We start from the raw sequence: 22185 nt of genomic DNA on the forward strand, positions 1-22185 counted from the left end.
ATTACACATGCTCAGCATACGTCAGAGCACTGTTCTGTAGTCAGTGACCAAACACTTTTTTAAGTCCGTATGTTATCTGTATGGGTTACTTTCTGTGGATTGTATACCCTTGAGGGTTCAATTTTATGTTGTAAACTAGGCTCAGGGATGTTAGTGATCTCAGATTCTGTGTCATGCCTTGCACAGATAATCTGTACAGGAGCAGATGTCACACCGCCAAATTGAATGCAATATCATTGCAATAAATGGTTTATCTTGCCAAAAGTGTCTGACTGAATAAATGGTAATTCCACTCGGCACAAACAACGGTTTCCGAGTTATGACAGTCAGACAGACACACACACGTCTCTGCAAATTGTAGATACATTTCCGGACAATCCGAACGACTTCCCATATCACTCCCTCGGGTCCTCGGCAATACACACAGCATGTTGTAGAAGTTGAGATATGCAATGGAAACACGGAAGACACACAGGCATGCACAGATATTCTGTGCATTTATAAATAAATAGATGATAATGTTGTTGATCTTCAGAACAGAAGCATATAGTTTGGAAATAAAATACAATATGAGGTGACTGAAAAGCAGACAATCACGTTGACCCTCTTATTTGTTCTTACTGTACACTAGCTGTGTCGCACTTGTCACGTGATGTAATTGTGTTAGCAGCCGGTTCATTCACTCTGTCCAAGTGATTAGCTTGATTCAGTTATGTGGCAGAGTGACAGATGGAAACAGAATGCTGGTATTGTGGGCTGAGATGAGGGATCACCAGAGGTGAAAGGTTGAGAGCTTTTTGGCAGTGGCTCAGTGGTCAGCAACATATCAGACACTGAAGCACTCAATGCTACTAAGAGTAAGTAAGTGTGGGAGTGAGGGATTGCTTAAAAAAAGAACAAAAGTGAACTCTAGAATGAGAACATAATGGCTTTCCATTGTAAGGTGTTGCATTATGTACAGATGTAGTCATTGTAGAAGGCCTATGTTTCCTGACCTATGTACCTGCACTGTGGTGACATGTCCATGAAAGAAAATGAGGATGTTCTACGCATAAAGGAAGATGTTTACAATGATTAGCAGCATTGCAGCTATTCAAAAGTTCAGAGAATCACAAGCAGTACTCATGTGAGTTCAGTCAGAGCCTTTCAGTGATAGTGGGTTATGAACAACAGATTGGGTGCTACTACTAACACATTATGTTTGCTTTTGTACTGCATTGGAGTGATGCCAACAGATTAATGTGTGTAAGAGTGTTCAATGACAAAATAAAATCCATCCATCCATCCGTCCATAATGGCAGTACAAGAGATGCAGCACACTGAGTCTCACCTACAGAACACAGCGTATTGTATAGAGATACTTGACACATACACACTGAGTCTCACCTCCAGAACACAGCGTATTGGGGTCTCCATTCCTCACATCCTGGCGACGGAAACGCCTATAAAACAATGTTTAAACAATACTTCAACAATGCTTAACGAGGGAAGTGTTTTATTACACAGCAATGGATGCTCCATTTATGTATTGTATGGTATTTGCACAAAAAAAGGCTTCAGTAAATCTACTCTGTTATTACCGTCAAGTTATGAATAATCGCTTGCGGTAACGGTCACTGGCGTGTTGTTTTGGCTTTGGTTTGATGCCATGCGCATGTCTTTTCTCTATTCTATTCTTTTTGACAGTCATGTGGAATATCTTTTTTTACACACAGTCAAATCTTCAATGTTCATTTGTACAATCTAACCAAACGAGCCGGTCCATTTGGTCTTTGGTACACCACTGAGGAGTTGACTGTGCATGTCCTCTACATGGTACACCACTGAGGAGTTGACTGTGCATGTCCTCTACATGGTACACCACTGAGGAGTTGACTGTGCATGTCCTCTACTACACCACTGAGGAGTTGACTGTGCATGTCCTCTACTGGTACACCACTGAGGAGTTGACTGTGCATGTCCTCTACTGGTACACCACTGAGGAGTTGACTGTGCATGTCCTCTACTGGTACACCACTGAGGAGTTGACTGTGCATGTCCTCTACTCTCCTCTACTACACCACTGATGAGCTGACTGTGCATGTCCTCTACTGGTACACCACTGAGGAGTTGACTGTGCATGTCCTCTACTCTCCTCTACTACACCACTGATGAGCTGACTGTGCATGTCCTCTACTGGTACACCACTGATGAGTTGACTGTGCATGTCCTCTACTCTCCTCTACTACACCACTGAGGAGTTGACTGTGCATGTCCTCTACTGGTACACCACTGATGAGTTGACTGTGCATGTCCTCTACTGGTACACCACTGAGGAGTTGACTGTGCATGTCCTCTACTCTCCTCTACTACACCACTGATGAGTTGACTGTGCATGTCCTCTACTGGTACACCACTGAGGAGTTGACTTTGCATGTCCTCTACTCTCCTCTACTACACCACTGAGGAGTTGACTGTGCATGTCCTCTACTGGTACACCACTGAGGAGTTGACTGTGCATGTCCTCTACTGGTACACCACTGAGGAGTTGACTGTGCATGTCCTCTACTGGTACACCACTGAGGAGTTGACTGTGCATGTCCTCTACTCTCCTCACCTTCTAGCTGTGAGGCGACAGCACTACAGACTGCGCCACCGTGCCCGCATGCTATACCCCGTAATGTACCGCTTGGTGTTGGGCAGGTAGCGTGTGTAATGTACCTCCTGGTGTTGGGCAGGTAGCGTGTGTAATGTACCTCCTGGTGTTGGGCAGGTAGCGTGTGTAATGTACCTCTTGGTGTTGGGCAGGTAGCGTGTGCAGGAGGTGCCGTCCCAGGCGCAGTATGGATCTCTGGCCAGGCAGCACTCGGCGCAGGCCTTCCCGTAGACACTGCAGCGATGCAGGGGAACCTGGGCTATGCCTGTGTCTGAGGCCACGTACAGCTGTTGCTGTGGACGACAAGGGAGGAGGGAGAGGGATATGAGGTTGTCCAATATCAAAGTGTATGCAACTATGCAATGCTTTTGCCATGCAGGTGAGGTGACATTTTGGATCATGACCTTGACTTGGTGGTATATGTATGCTCTATGCACACAGTCGGTGTGTGTGTGTTTGTGTGTGTGTGTGTGTGTGTGTGTGTGTGTGTGTGTGTGTGTGTGTGTGTGTGTGTGTGTGTGTGTACGTGTGTGTCCGTGTGTGTCCATGTGCGTGCGTGCATGTCTTACCCGTTTTGAAGAGATCTGCATGTCACTGATAGATGATGCATCCTAAATAACAGAAGACATGGATACATAACACATAGTTAGAACATACAGTATTATAATTCCAATTGTATATTATACACTAATATAATATAATTGTGTTCTAGCTCTCTTCTATCTCACCTTGAAGACCTCCAGTTCCTCCAGTAGTAGCTCCTCCATGTTGTTCCAGCTCTCCTTGGGGACACCGATCACCTTAAGTACTGTTCCTTTGTCTGCAGAAAAAGTTATACATTACACATACAGTATCCCAGTATACGCATATGTCAAGGGCACACACACACACACACACACACACACACACACACACACACACACACACACACACACACACACACACACACACACACACACACACACACACACACACACACACACACACACACACACACCGATTATGCCACATTTTCACGATTTTTCAAAAATAGCAAATCTACAAGCTCTTAGCGCGGCACTCGGTGCATCGCTACGAGCTTGTAGATCTGCTACTTTTCAATAGCTAAAGTATAACCACAATGCTTAAAACACCAAAAGGGGGTTCCGGTTCTCGTCCTGAACAGGGTTTTTAAACACAAAACGTTGCCAAACTCACCCGTTCCAATGAACATGACGTCGTACTGTCCGTCTGCGGCTCCCACGCGGTCCACGGCGATCTGAGTGAAGCTGTACTCCACGTTGGTTCTGAGGAAGATGGGCCGGCGGTTCAGAGGGTACACAGGGTTGAACATCAGGGGGTGGTGCCGGGCGAACTGGATCACATCGTCGGGGAAGCCCTTGGTGGACTCAAAGCTGCCGAACGTCTTGCTGGGGCACTGAATGGAGGAAGGAAGGAAGGAAGGAAGGGACTTTGATTTCATTGGCCTAAACTGACTGCACTTTACACACCTTGTGCACATTGGCTGCACCACGTGGCAGAGAGAGAGAGAGAGAGGATCTGTGGCCATTGGCTGATCCTGATATCCTGATCATTGGCGTAGGAATCTTGCATAGTGTGGCTTTAAATCGGCAATGCATTTTTTTAATGATTGCATTAGTTGTTTTTTGTTTCTTTTGTTTTGGGAGGGCTGTGGGCAGTTCAGACACACGTCCACCAGTGACATCATCGATAGGGAATCCAAGCTAATAGAAACTGCAGACTTTCTATTCCTGAAAAGTTGCAATATGATACTAGAAGCCATAGCCATGATACTAAAGATCTAAATATATATATTTTTAAATCTTGTTTAAAAACAAATTCTGCCTAACAATGCAATGCGTCCACACTAGTGGACAGTTTCTGAACTGCCCACAGCCCTCCTATGAGACACACAAATATTGTGGTATTTTATCATGAACATTAGTGAGGACCAATTATATGAAAATATCTTGAAAAGTGGTGATGTGGCCCTTTAAGCATTGATGTGTAACCTTGTTTATCCAATGTTCAGAAAGCACCTCAACTGAGAACAGTCTTCCAATTAAGCATGAGGACACAGTCATCCTTAATTGTGACGTATTGTGAAAGCAACAACTTAACGTTCTTACGATCTGCATTTCACAACACGTTGCATCATGACACACCGTGAGTCTGCATGTTTTATAAAGCTTAAGTGCTTTTAATTGGAAATTATAAGTGGAGTCAGATGTCAAAAGCAGGCATCTGGAAAAGACATTATTATACAATCACACCCTTGTTCAAATATCCCTGTGTGCTCATGTTAAACAATGTCATTTTAATTGGAAATTAAGCTCTACAAAAGAATAATGGAACGTGTGCAGTGCATATTTCTTATATCTAATAAGATTTAGACTGCCGCTTGGTACGTCAAAGTACTCAAATAATCCCAGCAGCAACCCTATTATACTGTACACTACAGTATTAATGACTGTATTCAATATCACACCAGCTGGCAGCAATTAACAGTTGGTGTGGAGACTAAATGTGTGTGTGCGTGTGTGCACGCACGCACGCACAGCCGCACACTCACACGCACACACACAGACACACTAAAGTGTGCCGAACCACTGACCACACAGTAAAATATCCAGTGTTCATTTAAGTGCAGAAATGAACCCAGACGGACCTGTAGTTTTATTTGTAGCAGTTTTAGTAGACCTGTAAGGGTCTATTGTCTTACATCTTAAGGGTCCATTTGGGTCCACTTCTGCAGAGTAAAATTAACTGTGGGGATTGCTGGGGTTTGGCTGTGTGTGTGTGTGTGTGTGTGTGTGTGTGTGTGTGTGTGTGTGTGTGTGTGTGTGTGTGTGTGTGTGTGTGTGTGTGTGTGTGTGTGCGTGCGTGTGCATGCGTGCGTGCGTGTGTGTGTGTGTGTGTGCAGAAGGCGGGCCACAGTGAGCTGATTATAGCGTGATGCGTCACAGGATTTGCCATCAAAATTCCAGCCCTAGGGTGCCATCTTCTATTTACATTTTTGTTTTGCAAGTATTTTTGTAATTTTCCTTTGTTTATTTTACTGTGCAGTGACGTGATTATATTATGAGAGAAAGTTGGACAGTCGACAAAAACAAACGTCAGTATAATACAGTGTATACTTGTACACTACTTGCATTACATTGAGGTTTGCCGATTCATACAGGCACAGCTTTTTAATATACATGTATTTATATTGTATATTTATTTTCCTGTAAAACAATAAATCATACTTGTGTGAAGTGAGGGGCGCCCACTGAATTTATATTGGCCACATGACGAGTAGCGTTGTCAATGTTTGTCTGCAATTATGATGACATTTTCTAGATTTCTAGATTTTCTAGCACCCCTCACAAATCACACCCCAGTAGGAAGTGACCGGTGCCTTTGATGATGATGTCTGATGATGATGATGTATTGACCTGCATGACATCACAGGGGGCGGAAAAATAAATAACAAGAAAGTGTGGTTACCATTGACCTGAATGGGAAATGCACTTTCCCATTCAAAGTCAATGGCAGATTAATGTGTATCTACCATAAATAAGGTCGATATAGACACCCACAAACACACACGGTCAAATGTTGGAGCCGTTAGCACCACTCAAAAATGTGTAATAATTCCGCTTTGGTTCAATGCGTTCTTCAAATAATTCTCTTAAGTTCCGCAGTCCAGTGAGGTGATATGGTGTGAGAAACAGTCCAGTGAGGTGATATGGTGTGAGAAACAGTCCAGTGAGGTGATATGGTGTGAGAAACAGTCCAGTGAGGTGATATGGTGTGAGAAACAGTCCAGTGAGGTGATGTGAGAAAAGTGGGAGGGTTTACTGTGGGTCAAATGCAGGTTCGGTAGTCACACAATGGAGATGGTTGTGCTACGGCTGCAGCTAATAGCTGTAAAAAGCTGTGTGAGAAACCCTTCTGGTTCTTAGCTGCATGTACAGTAAGAACGCTAATGACCAACCATTGAGAGGATTGAGGGATTGGAAGGTTTCAGGCAGAGGAGGGTTAGCATACAGGGGGCTCAAACCGTCTATATGCATACAGTAGCTCAGAAAGGTTTCAATGTTAAGAGGTCTGCTAGTCGAGCACTTACCAGCTCAGTGGCCTTGTGGTTAGAGTGTCCGCCCTGAGATTGGGAGGTCGGGGTTCAATCCCTGGCCGGGTCGTACCAAAGACTCTAAAATGGGACCCAGTGCCTCCCTGCTTGACACTCAGCATCAAGGGTTGGATTGGGGGTAAGTCCCTGCGACATACTGGCGACATGTCCAGAGGGTGTACTTGCCCTCTGTGTCTCATTGCTGTTGCTGTGTTTTATTTATGTGTATTGTGGAACAGAAACACCAACAACATATGTTTTTCACAATGCATGTACTTGTACATGTATGTCTGTGGGACAATAAAAATCCTGGGCCACCATGGGAATGGTCGTAAATGTCCGTACGCTCAAAATACTGTATGAACGTAAACAGCGTTGTGAATCAGGCCCCTTGAATCTTGGTGAACTGGATAGAAACTACAGCCTTTCTCCTCAAAAGTTAGCATAATGAAAAAGCCATTGCTGTTGCATTATTGAGTGAGTAGACAGAAATGGTACCATCAGTGAGGACCAATTACGTATATAAGAAATGCTCTTTTACAAGCATTAAAAGCATTCAAAAATAGCAGGAGAGACACAGCCAGAGTCAGGAGATCGGTACCACGGAAAAACAAACATTCTCTCTCTCTTCCTATCACTCTCTCTCTCTCTCTCTCTCTCTCATTTCTCTCACAAAGCACATGCTCAAGCACTCAAACCCCAGCAGTGTTGTGGGGAACACTTTCACAGAGAACAGCAGATCTACAAGCTTGCATAATTTGCGACACATTGTGAACTTGTAGTTTGGCTGTTTTCGGCGAAGACATATGTTGAGCAAAAATGTAAAAGTACAGAGCCAAGTATAGGGTTTCAGTGGTCAACCATCTCTGTCACTATCATCTCTCTCACACGCTTCATCTCCCCTCTCTCACAATCATAAAAAAGGAAAATAATGTGCTCCAATGTGTCTTAATCTTAATCTTTGTTATTTCTCTCTCACCAAAATGACTAACATACACAGTTTGATACATACTGTACAATACAACCCCCTTCCAAAAGAAAAAAATCACACCCGTGTGAAGTGAGTGGTGCAACTCTGTGTGTGGGTCCCCGGGGGGCCCAAGTTTCAGACCCACAGTCAGGAACGAGCCCAGGGTGTTGGCCCCGGTTCCAGCGAGCCCCCCCGTTTCGGAAACGGTCCAGTTACCGTGTGGGGGTCACCATCACTTGGTGGTGAAAACCAACCAAACGTTATTTTCGTGCTCGGACACATCCAGGGACCCATGGACGGACTCAGCCACACACATAGCTGGTTGCACCACTCAAAAAGGTGTTGCAACTGTTCTTCTCTTTTTGTAGGGGGGGGGGGGGGGGGGCATGCATGGCCATTAATTCAATCCATTTCCCTCAGACGCTCTCACAGACACACCCACAGTGAGTGAACTCTGACCTGGAAGTAGAGAAGACAGTGTAGACCAGAGGGTTCTTCCTGTCCCTCGTCTGCAGAAGGAATACATCGCCTGATGCACACACACACACACACACACACACACACACACACACACACACACACACACACACACACACACACACACACACACACACACACACACACACACACACACACACACACACACACACACACACACACACACACACAGGTCAGAGGTGACAGTGGAGAAGTCAGAGGTCAAGAGAAAGATAAACTTAGCCCTGTGGCCATGTCCAACATGACATTTTCACTTTGCTGATAAGTGCAGGTCACAGCGGGGAATTTGGAGGACAGAAATCATTGTAGCCTCGAGCAGGAGGTCGGAAGCCTATTCAGTCCAGGAACTGAGTTTAACTCGATTTTCTTTCATTACAAACATAGTTACATTGGTTCAGGACAAACAGACATATTACGCACAAGGGGGTTCCACCGCACCTCAAGCATATTTTAAGCTGGTCCGGTGCCTCTCAGGAACAGGACTGGGATGAGGACAAAAGGAAGACACTGGAGCAGACACTTAAAGCCTTTATTTCGTCATATGACCAGACGAAGATGTTATAGTTACATCGAAACGTTGTCTCTATTTAATCGCACCCTGGCAAAAAAAACTGCCCAAGTGTGCTCCTTATAGGCTACACATATTGTTTCATTGGTCAGGTGCAAGACCCACCAAAAACCACTGAGCGTCTTACAGTTAACACATAAAAATAAACACATCTATGGAATATTTTGAAAATGTGTTTGGGTTGAGGGTTCAGTTTAACATTTAGTTCTGCTGTGTCTTGAGATCAAAGCTGAACTTATTTGTAGACAGATGTACCCTAAGGTGCGGATCAGACTCATTATTTCCTATTCCTTTTCCTTTGGGCTTTGTTAAGTTTAACCACAGGGAACCCTGTGGGCAGATTATAGACTACGTCGGTGGGGTCAGAATTTGGACCAATTGTTGCATTTAGTTAAGCTTTAGACGGATGAGATTACAGCCTACATGCAGAGATAGCCACACCAATCCTCTTTGGAGACTTTGTTAAAAACTTGTTAAAGGAGAATTCCATACTAAAAGGCTTTCTTACCTTTCTTTGTAGTCGTTACGTCCCCACCAAAGAGGTCCAGGTGTTATTTTGTGCAAAAGCTCCTTATTGGCTATTTCCCCTACCATGGCCCTAAATTAATTGCATTGAATTGAATGGGAATTGAATGGGGCTATGGGGTGTTGTGCTAATTCACTTATTTCCATCGCTCAAAATTATAATTTCTTTGTATATATCCTCTCTTCATAATGTAAATATTATCCCAAGCGGCACACTTTACTACTTCTTTCGATGGAAATAAGCGAATTAGCATAACACCCCATAGCCCCATTCAATTCCCATTCAATGCAATGCAATTCATTGAGGGCTTATGGTAGGGAAAATAGCCAATAAGGAGTTTTTGCACAAAAAACCACCTGGACCTCTTTGATGGGGACGTAACAACTACAAAGAAAGGTAAGAAAGATAAGAAAGCATTCTAGCATGGAATTCTCCTTTAAAGCCTCAGCAGTCTAGAACACTGGTTCCAAAACGTTTCAGCTCAAGAGCCAAAATAGAAATTAGACGTTTTACCCAAACTGGTGAAAATAGGAGATCTACAAGCACACGTTCTTAAACATTTGTTTTCTAATTCATGGAATGTCTTTGATTTCTTCATGAAATTACTGGAAAAAATCATTACATTTGTTTGTAATTCGTGACAAATCTGAGGGAAAATGTGGGAATGTTTTTTGTAAATGTTATTGAAATAATAATAATAATAATAATTAAAAACAAAATGTAGGAAACAAAAAAATAAAGGGACCCACAAAAATGTGTCTGCGACCCACACATGGGTCCCGAGTCCCGACCCACACATGGGTCCCGAGTCCCGACCCACACATGGGTCCCGAGTCCCGACCCACTGTTTGGGAACCAGTGGTCTACATGAAGTCGACTTCACCAGATATATACTTTCAGGACAATCAACTTATTCTGAGTGGAATGGGTCCAGACTACATATACAGTACCATAGAATCATTGCATCACAGCCTTGTGTACAGCAAGGAGATTCAGGTAAATGCTAAATATGTTCTGCATGGGTGCAGTACTTAGTTTAGACAGTTTTTGGTTTAGACTAGTCATTGGTTAGACCAGTCATTAGTCCTACATCTACAACCTATCTCAAACCCTCACCCTAAACCTAACCTCCCATGGGGCAGCACACCTACAGTAAACCAAAGCTTAACCCATGTCTAAAATAAGTATGCACCCCGTTCTGCATTTCTATGGCGGCCTAACCTCGCGTCACCAGGCTTTCCACCTCGGAGGAAATTAAGCCTGGTCTGTTTTACAAAATTGCCGTGTGAACCGGTCTGGAGCGGATGATATCGGACATTAGCCTGCAGCTTTTATTGAGAAAAATCGGTTTGAGGGAAAAGGAAGTTCCGGAAAGATTGATGACTACAAAACAATACTACAACATGACGTATAGTGATATCATCCACTCCCGACCGGATCATCAAGAAATGCTGCCCAGGCTAATGGCGGCCTTATCCGGAGTGCTTTAGAAGGTGCATTATTCAGTCAGTGTGTTACTTTCGACACAGAGGAACTGTCCAGTATCACTGCTGCCCCATCAGGAAGGCTTTCAGAGAGTTCTGAATATATTTCTTAGCTGCACTCTGAAAACACCCTGAGGTAAATAAATTGGACCTTAGATGTGCTTAGTATAGAAGAAAAGAAACACACACTAATGGACAGACATTCGTATAATTAATCTAACCAAGTTGTTAAATTGTATTATGCTACTTAGACTAAATACAATTGTTCGAACACAGGCCGCTAAAACGTCAATGTGTGTGTCAAGAAATGCGTTCTTTGTCAACATTTACATTTCACTGTTGGTGAAAAGTCCACTCTCTTATCCAGAACACAGAGTTGAATGTTTTATTCAATAATTATTGGATTTGTAATATATCCAATTCACAGCAGGGTATAACAACTGTTGCTCAGAAATGTTATTCCACTGTAACTTACGTAGCTCGTCAAAGTATGTGTCACTGCCATCAGCTCCTGGTACAGAGCAAATCAGACGGGTCTTCAGGAAGGTGGTCCACTTGTTGACCAGGCTCCGCTGACCGCCCATGTCATTCTGGTTAACAGAAAGGAAATATAGTTGAAATTAAAATGACAAATAAAAGAAATGTATGGTACTTTTTTATATACCGGTATATAAAATAACGTAGAGCAATATAAAGACTATTTAGCTTATTATAAGCAATGCATTTCACAGTATGCTTTTTACAATGTCAATCGAATCTGCATCCATCCTACATTAGTCTCGGAGACCACATGCGTTTCCTACATTAATGTGAGGGCTTTCCCAACCTGACTTCATCCTCCATATCAGGGGTGGGCAACTTTGACGATGGAGAGGGTCACATTTCCACACTCACTCCATAGGGCCATATATTACTAAAATAGCCGATCTACAAGCTTAAAACGCGTCGCGCTTTGAGCTTGTAGATCGGCTATTTTTGCTATATTCAAATTGAAATCTTGAATTATCTTTTGCTATATTTGAATTGGAATCCTGAAAATTAACATTTTTATGTAATTTTAAATGCCTTTAATTATACTTGTGTTGAAGCAATGAGCTACTAATTTAGAATATATTAGTACCAATATTATATCAGTATTCTGACATTAACCTGAGGGCCACATTAAGTGAAGGTGGGGGCCGCATGTCATGTGGCCCTCGGGCCGCCAGTTGCCCATGTACGCTCCATATGAATGCCATGCCTCTCACCCTGCACAGCTGTCCTATGACCATGTCCATTAATGTGAGGGCTTTCCCAACCTGACTTCATCCTCCATATGAATGCCATGCCTCTCACCCTGCACAGCTGTCCTATGAACATGTCCATTAATGTGAGGGCTTTCCCAACCTGACCTCATCCTCCATATGAATGCCATGCCTCTCACCCTGCACAGCTGTCCTATGACCATGTCCATTAATGTGAGGGCTTTCCCAACCTGACTTCATCCTCCATATGAATGCCATGCCTCTCACCCTGCACAGCTGTCCTATGAACATGTCCATTAATGTGAGGGCTTTCCCAACCGGACTTCATCCTCCATATGAATGCCATGCCTCTCACCCTGCACAGCTGTCCTATGAACATGTCCATTAATGTGAGGGCTTTCCCAACCTGACCTCATCCTCCATATGAATGCCATGCCTCTCACCCTGCACAGCTGTCCTATGAACATGTCCATTAATGTGAGGGCTTTCCCAACCTGACCTCATCCTCCATATGAATGCCATGCCTCTCACCCTGCACAGCTGTCCTATGCGCGAGTACGTAGACTTGCCCAGACCCTGGGCTTCTACTGCAGTCTCTCTGAAGAAGAAGAAGATCTTGTCATCATCTGGGTTCTCGCTCTCAGGAACCCAGAAAGAGCCCACAAACTTTGGTTCTGCAAGAGAAATGGGGGAGAGGAGGTTATATTCTCCTATGAAGACTCTTAACTAAATAATAGAACTAGTCTAATAATGCACATACTGGATTCTGAGGATATATTCAACCAGACACTCCATCACGCATGTGAATAATGCCAGACAAATGCAAGCATATGTACACATTACTACACAAATACAAATCTTTACTCTCCTGCAAATGCAATTTGATTTGCAGCTGATCAGAACCTCTCAAATAGTACCTGCTGACAACAGGTACTGTACTAGTAACACAAATAACAACAAGTACAATTTAGGCATTTAGCAGACGCTCTTAATCCAGAGCGATTTACATTAAGCAAGAACAAAAAACACAATACATCATAAAAGAAATAGCTATCGTGAATCATACGTAAGCTAAGAACGTAACAGTGGAATATCTATATAATTATAAAACTAAAACTAATACTAATCAAAACTAAACTAAAACTAAGCAACTAGCAAACCCGTGCTCAAAAAACAAACTGAAACTCACTGAATTAGAACAAGGATTGTCAAAAATAACTAAAACTGATGTTGAAAAATCCAAAACTATTATAACCTTGCATTGACCTTGTCAATGGAGGTAGAACTGGGCTGATACGTCGCCCAAATATGGAGATGACACTTCCTGGTGGGGATATGAACTGAGATCATATCTATTTTATATTAAGCTATTTTTGTCTTACACAAACATTAAATTCCCATTGACAATGAATGGATGATGTACGATGATAAGAGCGCCCCTCACTTCACACGGGTGTCATCATATTCTTCTTTTTAGAAAGATTTTGGGTGCTTTTATTTTTTCATGCCTTTATTATTATAGTTATAGGACAGTACAGGACTGAGAGAGAGATGGCATCCGTCTAACCCGCGACGTGCCATCAGGCCTATAGGTGGCGCTATGGTCAGCGGTCCAGGGCCATATTTTATGTTATTCGTTAATTCATGGCTGCCAGTTCCTATTGGCTGTTGGTAGTCATGGCCGCCAGTTCCCACCTGATGTCGTGTGGGAGTTCAGACTGATCCAGACCGTACTGAATGACTGCTAGCTTGCATAAGGTCTTCAGACTAGGACTCAAGTCTATGATGTGCAGGTCATCATCTCCTGTGGTGTACGATGGTCTTTGTCCTCCAAAGAGGATGATACGATCTCCTACAATGCAACAGCAGCCGTCGTCATCAGTCATCGTTAGCGGGCTGTTCCCCTTGGGCTTAACCTCCTTCCAGGAGGAAGTCTCTGGATTGTATTTCCACAGCTCGTTGTAGATGTGTTGTCCACTAACAATGTACAACTCTCCGTTGTAGGTAAAAAGGTATTTACGCAAGCAGGGTACTTTTGGAAGGGACTGCGCAGAAGGCGTGTGCAGCCAGTGGTTGGTCTCTGTGTCAAATACTCTGATGTCGCTGTTGTAGTACTGACCTCCCCAGCCCCCAAATACAAACATCTTTGTCCCGAAGGTGGTGGAGGAGTGCCATCCTGTAGCAGGAGGTGGAGTTCCTCTGGTGTAAATCAAAGTCCAGACCATCGTGGTGGTGTCCAACTTGTAGATGTCATTAGTGTATCTACTAGTCTGGGTGTATCCTCCGTGGATAAACATGACCTTCCCAATGACACAGGCCGAGTGGTACTCCCTCTCCTCTGGGACAGTCCCAGAGACCTGTGGTTGGAACCACGTGTGGGCGTCAACGTCAAATGCGTGAAGCACGTTGCAAAGCGCTTTTGACAATATCTTCCATCCCCCCAAGAGGTAGACGGTTCCTCCCACCAGAACAGCAGTGTGGTACTGGCGCGTGCAGGGAACCCCGAGGGGAGGTTCTCCTCTTCCAGGTGTCACTGCGGGAGGCGACAACGTCCTCCACCTCAGAGACAGCGTGTTGAAGACGCACACGTTGATGCGGTCCGACGGACCGTAACCTCCAAACCAGAACACCCGGTGGTGACCCACGGTCACCGCAGCACCAGTGAGAGAACCTGGTGGTCCTCTCACCTTCACCGTCCACCGCATCATTGTTGGTTCGTACCTGAACCTCACTGGACATTGACTGATCTTACAGACCTGCAACTCACCGAATTTCAACTGATCTGTAACGGAAAGATTGTGGAGAGACGACTCAGTTCAGATTTTTCCTTCAAGCTCTTAAAGAACGTCTGTCTCAGCGATGCTTCAAGTTCACTGCTCCAAATGTGTCCTCTGCTTGAAGACCTTCTTATGCCGTGTCGCTGCCACAGCATGGTGGTGTCAGCATGACGTCAGACTCAAACAAGTCCGTCAGGTTCCATACAAGCTGTAAGTAAAGTCGATCGCTGCCCATATATGGAGTTTTGGGATAAAATCAATGTGGAGTCCGCGAGGCCTCCATCTTTTCGATGAGAGAGTTGCGACAACTCCGTTCACTTCATGGGGCCAATGGTGTCTCTTTTACTTTTACTGCTACTGGCGTAAAGGTGGTTGCACACTGGACGCGTTTTTCGGAAAACCGATGGAGAAATGCCGCTAAAAATCCGAAAAACGTGCTCAGTGTGCAGGGACCTCAAGAGTGATGAAGAGTTTTCTGCCCCCCTCATTGGATGAACCACGTGACCCGGGCTGTTTTCTGCCCCCCCCCCCCCCCCCCCCCCCCCCCCTCATTGGATGAACCACGTGACCCGGGCTGTTTTCTGCCCCCTCATTGGATGAACCACGTGACCCGGGCTGTTTTCTGCCCCCTCATTGGATGAACCACGTGACCCGGGCTGTTTTCTGCCCCCCTCATTGGATGAACCACGTGACCCGGGCTGTTTTCTGCCCCCTCATTGGATGAACCACGTGACCCGGGCTGTTTTCTGCCCCCCCCCCCCCCCCCCTCATTGGATGAACCACGTGACCCGGGCTGTTTTCTGCCCCCTCATTGGATGAGGTATGCACAGTATTCAACAGTAACACACAACGTTCACCACACAGGATCAAACCCTGATCTGTAAAATCCAAACAATAAGCCCTTTTTGTCAGGCAGAAGTCAACACGCATACATTACACACCATTGAGCCAGCGTGAGTCATGTTGTTCCGTCCGTATGGAAGGGCGCCTTCCCAGACTCCTGAAGATGGTGAAGTCCCGCCCCATCAGGTCTGTAGCCACGCCCGCATACAGCTCATCACCTATAGGAGACGGAGAGCGTTACATACAGTACCAGTGTTGTTTTCGTCTACTAAAACTATGACCAAAAATGTTCGTCGACTACCTTTTTTCTTCTGACGAAAACGAAATGGAAACGAAATGAAAACTAAGCTACGATGACTAAAATGAAGACTAAATATATCGAATATAATAAAATCGAATGCACAAAAGGGGACTGACCAATGAGCACGGAGGCGGCAGGGTGGCGGGGGTCATACGGGCTCTTCCCCTTCCCGTCCTCCACCTTGGACGGGTCGATCCTGAACACATGGTCCTAGATTTTGAAGGATGGTGGTACATGGTTAACACATGGTCCTAGAAGGATGGTGGTACATGGTTAACACATGGTCCTAGAAGGATGGTGGTACATGGTTAACACATGGTCCTAGAAGGATGGTGGTACATGGTTAACACATGGTCCTAGAAGGATGGTGGTACATGGTTAACACATGGTCCTAGAAGGATGGTGGTACATGGTTAAACACATGGTCCTAGAAGGATGGTGGTACATGGTTAACACATGGTCCTAGAAGGATGGTGGTACATGGTTAACACATGGTCCTAGAAGGATGGTGGTACATGGTTAACACATGGTCCTAGAAGGATGGTGGTACATGGTTAAACACATGGTCCTAGAAGGATGGTGGTACATGGTTAACACATGGTCCTAGAAGGATGGTGGTACATGGTTAACACATGGTCCTAGAAGGATGGTGGTACATGGTTAACACATGGTCCTAGAAGGATGGTGGTACATGGTTAACACATGGTCCTAGAAGGATGGTGGTACATGGTTAAACACATGGTCCTAGAAGGATGGTGGTACATGGTTAACACATGGTCCTAGAAGGATGGTGGTACATGGTTAAACACATGGTCCTAGAAGGATGGTGGTACATGGTTAACACATGGTCCTAGAAGGATGGTGGTACATGGTTAACACATGGTCCTAGAAGGATGGTGGTACATGGTTAAACACATGGTCCTAGAAGGATTGTGGTACATGGTTAAATACATGAACACATGGTCCTAGAAGGAAGATACTTTTTTTTAGATTGAAATACATGTACATGTAATAAATGTGGGGGTCCTTGACATGAAAATGTTTGTAAATGTTGAGTATATAATGACATCTATATCTATAAATGCACCAAGTCTCTGTCTGTCTGTACGTCTGTCTGTCTGCATTTGTGTAATCCACGTAACTGGAGAACCGTTCGCCCCACCGACTTCACATTCGACACACGCGTGCCACGCCACCGCAGGGGGTGCAGTGGCCGGTGTCGAGTCGGTCGGACCCATGGTTGTCCGGATCTGCAGTGTGTGTGTGTGTGTGGTGTGGTGTGGTGTGTTGTGGCGTGTGTGCGTGCGTGCGTGCGGTAGTGTCTGACTGTGTGTCTGTACACCTGCCTGTCTCTCATTCTTACCTCCATCTTCTGTCCCACCTCAACATAAGCACAGGTGGGGTGGAAGGCCCCGGTGCCACAGGCGTACAGGTGTGTGCGGTTGTAGTGGTGGACAATCTTCACATAGTTCACGCAGTCGCTCTGGTGAACAGAAACAAGGGCAGACATTGGTCATCAGCGACGTGTTATTTCAATAGAGATAAACAAACAGAAACAAAGAAACAGACACAAACAAACAACGTTTCTGAGCAGGCTGAGATTTATCGGTCTCAAAACGTTTGACTTGTCATATTCATGAGCTGCAGCAGAGCTAGTGTACTGTATCTCTGTGTTATATTGTATGTCATAATGCCGACACACAGTATACAGGAGTAGCACAGAGATACTAAATGAGAAAATTGAAGAAAGTAGTAATAGTAAAGTTGTCAGTAAGACATTAGTCTTTTCTATGTGCACAGAACACGTGGACTTGCATGCCTGCTCTCACACATGCTTGCTCACACGCCTGCCTGCACACACACACACACACACACAAACATGCATTCTTGCACGCACACGCGTACACACAGCACACAGCACACACACACGCGTACACACAGCACACGCACGCACACATGCTCCGCCACTGATTCCAATGTTCATTAAGAGGAGTGTCTGTGTGTTGACTTTATCCCTTCCTCTGTCTGTGTAATGATGTGCATTCCTCACACGGCTCGTCATCTCTGCCAGCCTGTCTGTGACAACAGCACAGAGTCCACATCAGCAACACTCCCACCAGCTCCAACGCACTGTTGTGATAATTATGGTCTCTTTGTCCCCTCTGCAAACACATGTTGTGATGGCCTCTTTGTCCCCTCTGTCCCCTTCCATTCTGCCCCCTCTGTCCCCTTGCATTCTGTCCCCTCTGTCCCCTTGCATTCTGTCCCCTTCCATTCTGCCCCCTCTGTCCCCTTGCATTCTGTCCCCTTGCATTCTGTCCCCTTCCATTCTGTACCCTTGCATTCTGTACCCTTCCATTCTGTCCCCTTCCATTCTGCCCCCTCTGTCCCCTTGCATTCTGTCCCCTTGCATTCTGTACCCTAGCATTCTGTCCCCTTGCATTCTGTACCCTTGCATTCTGTCCCCTTGCATTCTGTCCCCTTCCATTCTGTCCCCTTGCATTCTGTCCCCTCTGTCCCCTTGCATTCTGTCCCCTTCCATTCTGCCCCCTCTGTCCCCTTGCATTCTGTCCCCTTGCATTCTGTCCCCTTGCATTCTGTCCCCTTCCATTCTGTACCCTTGCATTCTGTCCCCTTCCATTCTGTACCCTTGCATTCTGTACCCTTCCATTCTGTCCCCTTCCATTCTGCCCCCTCTGTCCCCTTGCATTCTGTCCCCTTGCATTCTGTACCCTAGCATTCTGTCCCCTTGCATTCTGTCCCCTTGCATTCTGTCCCCTTGCATTCTGTACCCTAGCATTCTGTCCCCTTCCATTCTGTCCCCTTCCATTCTGTACCCTTGCATTCTGTCCCCTTCCATTCTGTACCCTTGCATTCTGTACCCTTGCATTCTGTCCCCTTCCATTCTGTACCCTTGCATTCTGTCCCCTTCCATTCTGTACCCTAGCATTCTGTCCCCTTCCATTCTGTACCCTTCCATTCTGTACCCTTCCATTCTGTCCCCTTGCATTCTGTACCCTTCCATTCTGTCCCCTTCCATTCTGCCCCCTCTGTCCCCTTGCATTCTGTCCCCTAGCATTCTGTCCCCTTGCATTCTGTCCCCTTCCATTCTGTCCCCTTGCATTCTGTCCCCTTGCATTCTGTACCCTTCCATTCTGTACCCTTGCATTCTGTACCCTTCCATTCTGTACCCTTGCATTCTGTCCCCTTGCATTCTGTCCCCTTGCATTCTGTACCCTTGCATTCTGTCCCCTTGCATTCTGTCCCCTTGCATTCTGTACCCTTCCATTCTGTACCCTTCCATTCTGCCCCCTCTGTCCCCTTGCATTCTGTCCCCTAGCATTCTGTCCCCTAGCATTCTGTCCCCTTGCATTCTGTACCCTTGCATTCTGTACCCTTGCATTCTGTACCCTTGCATTCTGTCCCCTTGCATTCTGTCCCCTTGCATTCTGTCCCCTTCCATTCTGTACCCTTCCATTCTGTCCCCTTGCATTCTGTCCCCTTCCATTCTGTCCCCTTGCATTCTGTCCCCTTGCATTCTGTCCCCTTGCATTCTGTCCCCTTCCATTCTGTACCCTTCCATTCTGTACCCTTCCATTCTGTACCCTTGCATTCTGTACCCTTGCATTCTGTCCCCTTCCATTCTGTACCCTTCCATTCTGTCCCCTTGCATTCTGTCCCCTTGCATTCTGTACCCTTCCATTCTGTACCCTTGCATTCTGTCCCCTGTCCCCTAGCATTCTGTACCCTTCCATTCTGTACCCTTGCATTCTGTCCCCTTCCATTCTGTACCCTTCCATTCTGTACCCTTGCATTCTGTCCCCTTGCATTCTGTCCCCTTGCATGCTGTCCCCTTGCATTCTGTCCCCTTGCATTCTGTCCCCTTGCATTCTGTACCCTTCCATTCTGTACCCTTGCATTCTGTCCCCTCTGTACCCTTGCATTCTGTACCCTTGCATTCTTCTGTCCCCTTCCATTCTGTCCCCTTCCATTCTGTCCCCTTGCATTCTTCTGTCCCCTTCCATTCTGTCCCCTTGCATTCTGTACCCTTCCATTCTGTACCCTTGCATTCTGTCCCCTCTGTCCCCTAGCATTCTGTCCCCTTGCATTCTTCTGTCCCCTTCCATTCTGTCCCCTTCCATTCTGTCCCCTTGCATTCTGTACCCTTCCATTCTGTACCCTTGCATTCTGTCCCCTCTGTCCCCTAGCATTCTGTCCCCTTGCATTCTTCTGTCCCCTTCTATTCTGTCCCCTTCCATTCCTCCATTGTCCAAGCTCTTAACGGTCTTGCCCCCTCATACATGGCTGACCTCATAACAGTGCCCCCTGCAACTAGAGCTCTCAGATCCTCCACTCTCAAACTGCTCGCAGTTCCCTTGTCAAACCTTAAAACCAAAGGACTTTCTCTGTAGCTGCTCCGACACTATGGAATGATCTTCTTTTTCACATTAAGGCTAGCCCCAACCCTTTTTTTAGTCTGGCTTTTAACATAGTTTGAGATTTTTTTGTATGTTGTTGTTTGCTGTTTAGTTGTTATTTTGTTTTGCTTATAGCCTGTTTCATTATTGAGTTATGTTTGTACTATTGCTATTGTTTTCACTATGAATATTTGTTCTGGAAAGCACTTTGGGTCAAACTGCTGTTGTTTTTAAGATAAAATTGACTTGACTTGACTCTGCAAACACATGCGTACATGTGTGTAAAGCCAGTGGTGGGAAGTACTGTGCGTACAATTTTGAGGTACCTTTACTTGAATTTCCAATTTTCAATACTTTTTACTTCTACTTCGCTACATCTCAGAGGCAAATGTTGTACTTTTACTCCACTAGAATGATTTGAAAAATTTAGTTAATAGTTACACTACTTTGTAGATTTTGATTAATATTACAAAATGTACAGTAACCAATGCCACTTCAGCCCTATATACATTTCGGCCATTTGAAAATAGCCGATCTACAAGCACACAATGCCACGCAATGTGAAGCATTGTGAGCTTGTAGATCTGCTATTTTCAATGTATGTGTATACGTTTAAAAAACTTTCTGCATAATGAGTACTTTTTACTTTTGGTATAATCCAAGTACATTTTTATACCAATACTTGTGTACTTTTACTTGTAACAAAATATTTGATACTGTTAAACGTAGTACTTTCTCCACTACGGCTGAAAGCACATGCTTACATGATGTGTGCAGTGTCTTGCTGTCCATAGCTGCTAGACTCTGGAATGCACTACCTGAGGCTATCTGACGAGCTGGTTCCATATCGTCTTTTAACACATTTAGACCTGAGGTCCATTCTACAAAATGTCTTCTAAATCCTGACCGGAGATTTTCTTTTTTTTCCTATGTCAGTGGTTCTCAAACTATCATCTCAAGGAACCCAAATATTATATGTAATTGGCCGCCGACCCCCATCTGAAAATATGTTCGCGAAAGAATATATAATTAAAGCTTTGTGCCACAAGTTAAAAAAAAAAGCAGATCTACGAGCTCGTAGCTTAAAACACCAAAAGGGGTTGCCGTCCTGAACAGGTTAAATCACTCCGAAAAACACACCTGGTTCAGAAAGGTTTCCCGTAAATCACTGGATTCGTCGTGATTTTATCTCTCGGAGATCTCTCTTGTCTTACATTCTGTAATAATTTGTTTTGGGTCTTGTATCTGTGACCGCCGTTACTCTTCCCCTTTAGGTTGTGTGATTTATTTTTAGGCTTTTTCATTTTATTATTGTGTGATTTATTTTCATTTGGTAATTTTGCTCCAATGTTGGCGCAATACCCACACTTTGGCGCAGTGCAAAGCCTATGAATTGATAATGAACCGTGGATCAATTACACTCAGGCCGAAGTTGAATTGTTTTTAAGTTAAGTCTTGCTAGCCTGGCCCCAGCCCTGGATCGCTAGCCACGCCCATTAAAAAGATATGTTCTGGCGATAAACTAAATGAAAATTCAGACTGAGTGTCAGGCTAATGTATTGCATGAGCTCATGGGATAAGTAGTTCTCTCCAAAAAGAGAGATCAAAACATATTTATACACATAGTCATCATAAGCACATGCTGTACTGATCAAAAATAAATGTCATACAATGCCACGTCAGCTGGCATCTTGGGTCTAATCAGTGGGTCCATGGACCACCGATTTAATGTGGACCACTCTCCATGGGCATAATTACTGGTGGTACATGGGGGGAATGTTTAAGAAAAAATATATAAAATATATAT

The 22185-nt window shown here is 44.9% G+C and overlaps 1 protein-coding gene across 1 annotated transcript in view; it reads right to left on the bottom strand.

Moving 5' to 3' along the window:
* sema3b (sema domain, immunoglobulin domain (Ig), short basic domain, secreted, (semaphorin) 3B) overlaps nucleotides 1–22185 on the bottom strand; it is a 140946-nt gene that overhangs the window by 4425 nt on the left and 114336 nt on the right. The window contains exons 5-15 of the mRNA XM_083770170.1: nucleotides 17324–17443; nucleotides 16077–16170; nucleotides 15758–15877; nucleotides 12571–12713; nucleotides 11271–11385; nucleotides 8162–8248; nucleotides 3833–4174; nucleotides 3364–3455; nucleotides 3205–3246; nucleotides 2771–2928; nucleotides 1387–1442 (exon numbers count right to left, since the gene is read on the bottom strand). Coding sequence (XP_083626296.1) covers nucleotides 1387–1442; nucleotides 2771–2928; nucleotides 3205–3246; nucleotides 3364–3455; nucleotides 3833–4174; nucleotides 8162–8248; nucleotides 11271–11385; nucleotides 12571–12713; nucleotides 15758–15877; nucleotides 16077–16170; nucleotides 17324–17443 — 1369 coding nt within the window. The remainder of the gene's footprint in view (nucleotides 1–1386; nucleotides 1443–2770; nucleotides 2929–3204; nucleotides 3247–3363; nucleotides 3456–3832; nucleotides 4175–8161; nucleotides 8249–11270; nucleotides 11386–12570; nucleotides 12714–15757; nucleotides 15878–16076; nucleotides 16171–17323; nucleotides 17444–22185) is intronic.

This window comes from Protomyctophum parallelum, assembly GCF_964188405.1.
Source record: "Protomyctophum parallelum genome assembly, chromosome: 7".
In the NCBI taxonomy this organism is placed as follows: domain Eukaryota; kingdom Metazoa; phylum Chordata; class Actinopteri; order Myctophiformes; family Myctophidae; genus Protomyctophum; species Protomyctophum parallelum.